The sequence below is a fragment of the Ostrea edulis genome, chromosome 7, assembly GCF_947568905.1.
Source record: "Ostrea edulis chromosome 7, xbOstEdul1.1, whole genome shotgun sequence".
Lineage (NCBI taxonomy): Eukaryota > Metazoa > Mollusca > Bivalvia > Ostreida > Ostreidae > Ostrea > Ostrea edulis.
Genome location: NC_079170.1, coordinates 16,257,833 through 16,270,057, shown reverse-complemented (window position 1 = coordinate 16,270,057; position 12,225 = coordinate 16,257,833). Strand labels below are relative to the sequence as shown.

General features: G+C 34.1%; 1 protein-coding gene across 1 annotated transcript; it reads right to left on the bottom strand.

Moving 5' to 3' along the window:
- Positions 1-7,627: 7,627 nt before the first annotated feature.
- On the bottom strand, positions 7,628-10,398 carry LOC130048606 (ladderlectin-like). Its single transcript, XM_056145581.1, has 5 exons — positions 10,383-10,398; positions 9,497-9,556; positions 9,289-9,368; positions 8,484-8,580; positions 7,628-8,389 (listed from the first exon to the last, which is right to left on the bottom strand). Exons 1-5 carry the CDS (start codon positions 10,396-10,398, stop codon positions 8,202-8,204), a joined length of 441 nt encoding a protein of 146 aa, XP_056001556.1. The 3' UTR covers positions 7,628-8,201.
- Positions 10,399-12,225: the final 1,827 nt, after the last annotated feature.

Genomic DNA, 12,225 nt, shown 5'->3' with positions numbered 1-12,225 from the left:
ACCTAAAAGTCGAATTGAAGGTCACAGCGAGATATTTTTTCTTCTCACGCAGAAGTTTTTGCATAAATTCTGCTTCATATGAATATAAAAACAGGTCAGCTAACAAAGGAGCACAATTCGTGCCCATGGGAATTCCAACAGACTATTGGAAGACCTGATCACCAAAGACCACGAAGATATTGTCAATGAGGAACTCTAGCATATTTTTTATTTCAACTTCAGAGTACTTGTGCTTGGAATCAGAGTGGTGTTTAACAAAGTAAGTTTTTGAATGACTGATCACTAGATATGAATATTTCTGTATTTCTGTCTGTATACATCTGCATCTAAACCCATAGTAGATTTAATGTTTAGATTGCTGTTGTAATTTATAGGTTTGTGATACGTAGTTACAAAACGTTTTACTGCAAATTCCTAATATGTCTTGTCAGTTGAATGTCCATGATCTCTTTATTTTACTGAAAATTAGATTAGATTGATGGAAATGCAGGCACTCTGATTAAAGTTGGGTTAAATATTTTTCTCGTGTTTAAATATAAGACTACGCTTGGTCATGTAAGTGATTTTGCAATGTCATGTTTAACGTAAAACTACGGATGCATATTTAGTCTTCTACACTTTCACAAAATCCTGAATTCTTTTTACATTACGATATCCATGCTGGAAAAGGTATTGAATCTGACATGCACTTAATTACTATGCAAATGCTGATGCATCTATGAAAAATCCGATAATGATATGAGATTGTAAACAACACACTCGGTCTTACATTATTAAGTTTTTGTCATCCCAAAGAGGAGATGTAAACATGTGGTGAGGCTAACATATTGCTATCTTTTAACGTATCTCAGCTTTAATGTATTTTGTGTGTATTAAACGTCTGAAAGTTGGCGCAGCAATTTCGTCTCCAGTGATAAAATGATCATTTCGTAAGGATTTATTGAGAGCTGAACACAATAGGTTGTACATATGATTCATATTTATGCGAGGTTTTAAAACTTGTGAATACATGTGAATAATTTTATGACTTCATCGTAATTATAAAACGCCTGAAGAAACGCATAAAACATATCCCTAGCTATGTCTAAGAATTCATGTGTGCCCCCTTTAATCATACAGGGACATTATGTATAACATTCTTCTATACAAAGTGTGTATTTCTAACACTTTTGTATATATATCCAATGTGATAAGTTGATCTCTTTGAGTTTCACCCATCATTGACATTAGGAACAATATTTTATTGCCAAAAGTGAACGTTACCATTCTTTTGGTTGCTTTAAGTTGATTTAACTATCGTTTTCTAGAATGTTCATTACTTAAATGATTTGGAACTTATATTTCATCAATTGAAACATTTATTCATTAAAGCGTTGACGCGCTACTAGGATTTGAAAACAAAAATATCTAGAAAATATGACAGGAAAACGCCATGCTATGTGCGAGCAACACTTTTTTGGTCTGAAAATGTAAAGACAACGAACACTAATGAACGTCAGCTTTTTAACACCTTACGAAAAATCAAAGAGTAAGGATAAAAATGGAGAAAACTTGTCATTTTTTCAAATCTATACGGTTTTGTTTGGTTGTTTTGATGTGGTAATCGAGAAATTATTATACTAACATCGAAATATTACCAGTTGAAGATAAAGACCCACTAACCTGGACCTACAGTATGAGGATCAGTGCTGGTCGTCTACAGTACCAGATAATTCTGTGATACAGAACCTCAGTTCTTGAAAGACCGCAACTGAAAAACCCACAATAGTCCACTTGATATAGTGATATTATCGTAAATATTATGTTTTATGCATTTATATGTAACAATGCACCGGTACATTACTTTTGCTGGCTTTGTGACGTAACAATGCATTAGTACATATTTGACGTTAGATTATCTCTTGACGTAATAAATTACTGTATGACGTTATCAGTATATTGTTATTATCGTTAGACGTTTCACTTATTTTAAGCGAATCATAAGAAAAGATCCCCACCGCCAACCCTACAACCATCCTGCTGTATATATTTTACACGTTGTCATTTGGCTATAGTTGTGGCCTATTGTTTGTTGCCACCTTATTTTTCATCATAGTTATTATAATTTTCATACTATATCTTAACATGTAACTTTGGGAGATTCAAAACCAGGTTTATGTACAATTTGATAAGAAAGTAGGATCTCCCTAATTGTTAAGTTTGGTATCTTCTTGTCATTAATAAATGACAGTTTTACAACTACAAAAATTACTTGTTTGTTGAGATGAAAAATAACTAGCTGCGGAAAACATGTTTTAACTTCTAGATTTATCATATAGAAGGCATTAACAAAATGACCTCAAAGTAATTGTTACAAAAGTTGTTATTGCAGTAAGTTATACTATGATAAAGTTTTAACAACATGTATGAAATATACAGATATATAGTTTGCGAATAAAGAGTACCTTAGATAGTAAAATAAAACAATATATTATCGATACGATTCGTCCTCTATATGCATTAAAGATGATCGTAAAGACAAATGGAAGTAAATAAAAATAATTAAACAACGTAAAAGATCAGGGGAAAAGTAACGTTCGATAGATACTACATAGTAAATAGGCTAGGGTCTCTCAATGTTAAAACATTGAAGTACAATTTAATGCTGATTATTTTATCCTCGTATCAAAATAATCTATATTAATTTACGATATAGCATTTGTATTTTTTGTCATACCGGCCGTCATCAATTCATGATATTAAGTGGAATAAGCTAAGGTACAACTTAAGGCTAGCACAGCCAATCCCTTAATGAGTTGTCTAACCTCATTTGCCCTACGCTTCCTTTTCCGGCATCATCGACAAACATCAGCAGCCAAACACCCACCCACCCTCTTACCATTTTAATGCTTTACATACTATTTTGCACGTGTATTGCAGTAATCTGCGCCTAGCATTTTTATCTTTACAGATTCATCGCCTCCGGTATTTCAGCAATATACACAAACCAGGGAAGAAAATGCCCTTGGCATTCCTTTACCGCCTTCTTCGTCGCCTTGTCGGTGTGCTGTGGACTAGGGGAGATAAAAAGGAATATTTGGACCTAATCTGGTCTGTTGTTCCTCCCTAATTTGTCTGTTACGACGGGGGGCTGTCAGTGAGCGAATCTGGTCGTCATTCTAAGTCAGTGAATTTGTCTACGGTACAAAGTAAAATATGGATTGGAGAATCACTAGCCTCAGCATGGCTTGGTTTCTCTCTCCACCTCTTTTAAACGGAGGGGAGACTGTGTCTGGAGTGCCTTGTGTGGTACGAGGAAGTACCGGCAATATTACCCAGCAGCAATCCCCCGGAGGAACAGGGACATCAAGTAGGTCCAAAACCATTCCAAGTCCATTATGTCATACACGCATTTGGACTTCCGGCGCATGTGTGTACCAAGGGGCCACCGGTTTGCCCGTTCTACATTGTTATGTCGGTATCCGGTTATCTCCCCTAGTTTGGATTTCCAATGCGGCCATACCATCCACTCTCCCAATTAGACACTCAGACTGCTGTGTGTGCTTGTTATGACATTGTGTGAAATGTGACGCGTCAGCTGACTTGTTACAACTGTATTATGTAAATATGGGAATTCTTTGCTAATGTTATCTATAGTTAAAACCTCAATACAATTCTGTCCACCATATACATCTTGTGTTTCTTGGGGCAGTTTCGGGAAACTAGTGGTCATTTGTCCCTATTATACATACGAGGAGCAAGCCAGTTTCTGTTAAATTAATGTACATGTATTTTTAAAAAAAAATAATAAAATCCCTTGTCAACATGCATATACGATAATCTCAATATCAAACATTACCTAATCCCAGATTGATCAGCAGAACTCTAGGTTATTTAATTAGCTCCATAGACCTAAAGAGGAATATCATCAGGATTGACAAGTTCAATGAGTATGTTAGATGTACCTTCGGCACTTATAAAAACTATGATGCACCGTATATGGCATTTCTGTGCAATATATACAATAGTTTGATTTAATTGAGTTACTAAATGTATGGTTCTGCATATTAATTTCGAAATTCGAATCTCGTATTTTAAATGTCAAATTTACCTTCTGGGCTATCGTAGACTCTATACATGTTGTGAGTCTGAGACTTGTTTACGAAGCCTTCTTTAAAAGTTGTTTATTATGTCTTGTTTGGTATCAAGCTAATCGTATGACAACATCGTGCATATTGAGATATTCTAATACCCACAGTGTAATATTTCAATCAGTAATTTACGGACACCTAAAATACTTCCTGTTTATCTTTCCGTTCCTATAGGATGACACTATGTCAACTTACATACCCGTATTTTAGAGGGATAGTTTATGATATCTTTGTAGTATAGATTTAACGTAAATAAAATTGTATTACTTATAAGTACTTCGTTCCTAGCTTGAAAATACGGATGTATATTTAATTGTTGTTATAACATTTAGAAATTCGTTTAAAAATTAAGGATTATCTCCCTCACCCATAGCTCTTATCCTTAAAGGAATTTGACTCCACTTTTTAGCACACTGTTTTCCCCTATAATAGCTCTAAAACTTCATTGTTATTTCGGATTTCAAACATTTCGGTTGAGCATCACTGAAGATACATTACTTGTCGAAATGCGCATCTGGTGCATCAAAATTGGTACCGTATAATAAGTTTTACATTATATCAGCAGTTGTTTATGTCAATTTCCGTGTGTTTAACTCATTACAAGATATGTGATGTTTGTTCCAGCCCTGAGGACAATCTGTGAAATTCAATATAGAAACACAATCGTGTTCATGAAAATTTGATGTAGTATAGATTATGTTTTGAAATTAACGGAATTAATTTTCGTACAGTATATGTCTCGAGGTTTTGGATCATCTGTGAAAACTGTTCATGCATTAATGTAATGATACAGAATTAAATTATTTGCCATTTCGCAGAAAATGCACAGAAATGGAACAGTGATTTATCAAGCAAGGTTTGCAAGAGCAATGTCACATATTGCAACATATTAAATATATATATGCGAGTTAATGCATGTCCATTTATTTTCGTTCCATTTTATGATACCAATGGGATTAACACTTTCTTATAAAAGACTGCAATCAAATGAAATTTAGATTCTTTATATATGATATGAATGTCCATTGAATAATTTATATAAAAAATACGCAATCAATTCCATGTGTACAAGAACATACGTGCAGTATATCATTGAAAATCTAAAGTGAAATAATTGTCTATAACAATTTCATTATTCGATGAAAAGCGTTGCAAATTAGGTGGTATAGATTTATCTAGGATTCTTTACCGGTCTGTCTGGTCAAAATCAATCATTAACAACTACAAGTAGGTGCTTTAAATTTTTGTTAGATAATAAATGATCTACTTAAATGCGAATAACTGAATTGTTTTATAATGAAATGGACTGAACTTGAAATTATACATCTAAGTACATATTGAGACGCTTAGTTTATTGGTATGGTAAAAACACGTTATATCAATGCACATGCAGGCCCCTCAATTTTGATTGGATAATGCTTAAACGTCTACTAGTTTGAAAATTATACTGTAAATATCTATTGAGGTGCTTAACAGATTGCCATGAATACAACGAGTGACCAGCAAGTGCATGCACGTTCAGCTGATTTTTTTTTGCTTTAACTTATCTCTCTCGCTCTCTCTCTCTCGCTCTCTCTCTCTCTCTCTCTCTCTCTCTCTCTCTCTCTCTCTCTCTCTCTCTCTCTCTCTCTCTCTCTCTCCATCTGTCATAAATGAAACAGGTGAAAGGTAAAATGTTTATTAAAGGGTAAATTGATCAATTGAATAGAACTTAATCAAACAAAATAACACCACCTTGGAGATTATTCGCAAGGGTCTCCGTGATAATTATAACTGGTATTGCCTATTGTAAAGCTTAATCTCTATGTCCAGTGATGAAAAGTGAAGATAACGAACAGTGATCTGCTAATGTCCTACGGGTTCAGAATATAGAATGTTCCATCGTGAAAGTGATAATGGATTACGGACTCGATTTAAATACAAAATGCGTCCCATCTACCATCATTGTATTAAAATAAAATTGGACTCAGTGCATTCGATGTATCCTTATGAACTAGACATAACAGACACTTCAAAGTCGTCCACTTCTGCTTCATACTTAGAAAGTAGTCTAGATATTAACGGCAAACTGACAACTTAACTTTATGACAAACGGGATTAGTTCAGCATCTCATTCGCCAACTTCCCATAATTATGTAGCAATATCCAATGATCACCTGCACATGGTGTTTATATCACTCTACTGATTCGATACGCAAAATCTTATTCTGTCTATGGTCAGTTTTTTTTAAATCGAGGCAGGTTACTGACAAACAAGTTGATGGTGCAGGGGTTTCAACAATATCGTTTAAAGTCTGCATCTCGCAATTCTATGGTTGTCATAACGATCTAGATTGCCAATACACCCTATCGTTGGTTTCAACGGTTTCGATTGAAGTCAGCATTTCGCAAATTGTATGGTCGTTATGACGATCTAGTTCGTCAATATAACCTATCATTGGGTCAAATGCTGTCTGACGTGTTTCATACCGATTGTTAGGAGTTCTTGGCACACTGATTTTGACTATGGGTACCTCTGTTTACCTGCTCAAGATGTAGGGTTCATAGCGGGTGTGACCGGTCGACAGGGGATGCTTACTCCTCCTAGTCACCTGATCCCACATCTGGTTTATCCAGGGGTCCGTGTTTGCCCAACTCTATTTTGTATTGTTTCTAGGAGTTATGGGAATAATCATTGTTTGCTATCTTCACCTTTCACTAAAACTACATGTTCCCCTTCTGGGAAAGAGAGACATAACTATACTGGAAACTTTTGAAAGAGGCATTTCATATAAAAACATCAACTGAAATTTCACCTATTCAAAGTGGATCGTTATCTTCACCTTTCATATCCGAGGACAATGATAGCAAATTTATATTTAGCGATTTAGAAAAAATTAATGTATTTAACGAGTATATCTGTTCTATTTCAAATATGAATGTCACATGTGTGAAATTACCTGATAAGTACTTGTGCAATGATACGCATGGTCATATTATTGTCAATGAACAAGATATCTTAGACGTTCTCTGTAATATTTCAATAAATAAAACAATGAGTACTGGTTGTATATAAATGCTGAAGCATACAGCGAAATCTGTAACTAAAACACTAGGTATATCATTCAACATATCTCATTCCGAAATTATTTTCCAAAATCGTTGGAAAGTGGCTCATGTATTACCAGTCTTTAAAAAAATCCATCTATAGCGTCCAACTACAGATCAGCCCCACTTTTAAACTGCGTTAGAAAATTTATTGAACGAGTTATCTTTAAGCATACCTATAATTATTTTCATAAAATTAATTAGTTCTATAAGTACCAAGCAGGTTTTTTTACCTGCCCATTCCACTGAATACCAATTAACAGATACTTACCATAGTATCGTTAAAAGTATTTATATAAAATAAGAGTTGGGCAAACACAGACTTCTGGATATATAAGAGCTGGGATCGGGTGCCTAGGAGGAGTAAGCATCCACTGTCGACCGGTCACATCTACCATGAACATTAAGTCTTGATCAGGTAAACGGAGGAATCCATTGTCAAAATCAACAACGGCCTTAAAATTGGTACAAACATGTCAGGGAGGATTTGACCTAATCAAAAGTTGTATCGGCAAACTAGATTGTTATAACGATCGGAAAATTTGCGAAAAGCAGACTTTAAACGATACTGTTGAAATCATGGCATATAACTAACAATTCCTGCATAAAAAATATGAAGCACATTTTCTTGTTTGGGGCACTGTATACTATAGCTGTTACAAATATCCTCCATTACCTCATAATCCAAAATTTAACAGGGGTAATGATTATTCTATCCACCAAGTGCCCTCTCCTCTCGATTTTCAAGTAATGTATTTTTGTCATATTAAAGCAAAGCCTCAATTAATCTCTCATTGTTGATATAGAACAAAGTGAAGTCAAGGGCAGTGGTAGACGGACATTGCCTTTCTGTATTTTAAGGAAAGGAATTTGAAAATATAGCAGGTGATACAGGTTTTAACCATATTCCCTATCAGACACACACACGACATGAACATGTACCCCTGTACAACACTACAAATCTTTTTCGCAGACAGACTCTATTTAATTTAAGCATACATTGTCATTCCAGCGTCCATATTTTGTTCCCAATATTTCTAAACAGTCTTCGTTTCCATCGCCATCATTGGATTCACCCTGGTCCCAGTTTTGAAATGTCAGTGGTATCTCCGAGAAACTCCATATCCATGTGCCTTCTTTTCCCATATCTACACCGCCTAACCAAGCTCGGTCTGAAAATCATTTATTCCTTTAAATACTGCATAAAAAGGAATACTGCGTGTTAATAGCAATTATTAATTTAACACATTAGATATTTCTATTTACCTGTGCCGGAGTTATTTGTGATAATATTGTTTATAAAGTCGTTTTCACTCTTCGTGCCAATTTCAGCTAATCTCGCAGACAGGTTTCTGCAGAATTGCTGAAACAAAAATATTCTTGTAGCAATAAATTACGTCACAATACAGATGATAAAGATATTATCTCTTACAAGTTTATTGTTATTTCGGATTTCAAAAATTTCGGTTGAGCATCATTGAAGAGACAATATTTGTCGAAATGCGCATCTGCTGCATCAAAAATGGTACCGTATAAGTTTTACCTTGCCATGCAGAAATCCATTACCAAATAATAAGAAATTGACTTGTACATAAATAACAAAAGCCAGCTGCATAATTATGAAGTATGAAAGTATCAAAGTTGGATTCAGTTCAATTGCTAGATGTATGGCTCTAAATATTTTGTGTCTAAAACTTGTTTTAAAAAGCCTTCTTTGCAACTTGCTTATGAAAGGTGACTATAACGAACAGTGATCAATCTTCTAACTCCTATAAGTAATACGAAATAGGGAGTTGAGCAAACGTTGACCCCTGGATATACCAGAGGTGGGGTCATTTATTGTGTCGTATGACAACGTTTGGTATTAAAATCTTATAATGCACACTGTGCAATACTTTAATTAGAACTTAACGGATCTCTACAAATACTTCATTCACAGTATTTTTCCGTTTGCACAGGATGCCACTATTTGAAATTGCACATTTTAGAGGGACAGTTGATAGTATTTTTGTAGTATCCATTTTAATGTCTACAAAATCCCATTATGATCTGCCTGTACAGTATTACTTACATTTGCAACTGTCCGTGTTAATTTCCGTTTGTTTAACTTATAACATGATTTGTCATGCTTATTCCAGCCTTGAGGACAATCTGAAAATTGAATTCAAAGAGACATAATCATATTCATAAACGTTGATATAGAATAGATAATTGACAGAATTGAATTTCATACAGCAAACCCTTTAAGAACATAAAAAGAGTTGCTTTGATGTACGTACTTGTAAGTCGTTTTATCTGTGTCTCGAGGTTTTGGATTTTCTGTGAGAATTTTTCTTCCACTAATGTAAAGAAAACAAAATAAAATCATTTACCATTTCTCAGAAAAATACACACAATTGGGTATTGATATATCAAACAAAGTTTGCAAGAGGCATGGTACATGCTGAAAAAAATTGCCTAGGAAATGAAGAAACGTATCCATCTGATGCATCAGAGAGTGAGGAATCGGAAGAAGAGCATGAGAAGATGATTTGTTGGAGACGAGTTTGGAACTTGGAATTCTAGTGGACAATTTGGAAAAAGGTTGTGCTGCGTGTGGTAGACCACTAGATTTAACATTGTGAGGACGAAAAACGGTATGGACTTGGATTATTACTATATATAAGATGTCAGCAGGAAGCATTCAGTTATCTTTCTTCTGTTTCTACTGGGAAACGTGACATAATGCAGAAATAAATGTAAAATGGCACATCAAAGAGATCCTGTATTAGACATTTCTTTATTTTTTTCAGAGATGAATAGCAAAGGAAAACCAAGAGTGACAAAAAAAAAACCAACCCCAAAAAACAAACAGTAAAATCATAAATGTCATTGTAAATTATTTTCAGAAGTTGTAAAATTTTACTCTTATATTATGGGAGATAACTCTTGTTTGTCTTGAGAAAATCAGCCAATGTGATATTTACAATTTTGCTTTTACTCAGAAAATTCACCCCGTATGGTATATGATTTTTAAGTTTATATTAAACTTTAAACATTAAGTCAACAAGAATCACGGGTCTTTCAGATATGACTATAAAAACGGAGGTCCCGTGTCGCCGCGTGCGTTGGCACGTTAACAAACTCTCACTGTTATGACATAGATCTAAGTTGATGGTTCTTCACCTACAATTGGTGGCATCTCAATATGAGTGAAAATTCTCGACGGGACGTAAACCAAACAAACAACCAACACATACACACATGAAAGTACATGCATTCCATATACTAAGAAATATAATTCTGTGTTCTTAAAGCTGTATGGTCTGAATTACAGTATTTTTTTCATATTGTAAAAACGCTATTAAATCATCGCACGTATGCAATTATGAGGTTGTATGACATATCATACATTATTTCACCTTTCACCTGTTTTAACCAAAATTATTTAATTTTAAATCGATGTTTACAAAGAACCGTGTCACTCTGCCATTTCAAGTGACAGTCACGTGACCAGTTCAAACTTTCAGATCATCGGTGGTCTTATCTGTGTAAAGCTGTGTATTTTGTTACAACAGTACCGTGTCATAAGTTTAATAGAAATAAAAAATATCAAATACTTCTTAGTAATTCGTTGTTTTACCCTCTTTCAGCCTTAAAACTATCAGTTGCGTATGAGTTGATACATCATGTTGGGATTTCCCTGACGCACGTGGGTTTATTTATAGACGTCTAACACTGGGATGATTTAATATATGTACCACACTATATTTACTTTATAAATAATATTCTCACTATTTTCTTTTACATGCAGATGTTTTCCAGCATGTAATGAAGCGAAAGTTAATAACTTTATAAAGTAATCAATCTGCTTTAAAGTAATTATGTACAAAACTAATACATGAACATCGGGTCATACAGCTTTAAATGTATTTGGTTTTGTGCTATGTTGGAAATATGCATTGTCGTATGTATTTATCTTGACATCAGTTTTATTCGTTTACGGATTAGTCGACTATTTATTAATCGGATAGAAAAGTGTGTCCAGGTTTCAACGATCACGACAATTAATTATAATATGATCACTACACATATTACAGGGACTTTTACATTGAATAATATATATATATATATATATATATATATATATATATATATATATATAATCCAAATAGAAAGAGTTGATATCACACAGTCAAAATAATTCAATAAAAAAAGCAGGAAAATCTACAGTTCCAAAATATATTTAAATCATTAGCGCTTTCTGGATTTTAACATCCATCCTCAGGTGAATACAAATTTTAAATAATGAATACAAAGTTGTTTATCTTAGAGACGTCTATTGTGACGTCATGACTAGTAATATTTACACATATGTCACGCTTGATAACGATCTGGTAAGGAAATGAGCATTGTTAAATACCTTTACTTTAGATACAGTACTTATCCTTGTTTAATTTTGGAGTTTTGGTAATATTATATATATATATATATATATATATATATATATATATATATATATATATATATATAACTGACGTTGCTATGAAAGATAAACACGACTGAAGAAGACCTGTAACACGGTCGAAATCTCTCTATAAAGTGTTTAGAGTTTATATATATATATATATATATATATATATATATATATATATATATACATATACATATACATATATATATATATATATAGTTCCGTGGGGATCCGGGTTAGAATAGGTCCTCAGTACCCCCTTGCTTGTCGTAAGAGGCGACTAAATGGGGCGGTCCTTCAGATGAGGCCGCAAAAACCGAGGTCCCGTGTCCCAGCAGGTGTGACACGATAAAGATCCCTCCCTGCTTAAAGGCCGTAAGCGCCGAGCATAGGCCTAAATTTTGCGGCCCTTCACCGGCAATGGTGACGTCTCCATATGAGTGAAAAATTCTCGAGAGGGACGTTAAACAGCATTCATTCAATCAATCAATCAATCTGTTTTACATGTATATGAACACTACTTTACACTCTGCTAATAGTTATAATAGTCTTGAA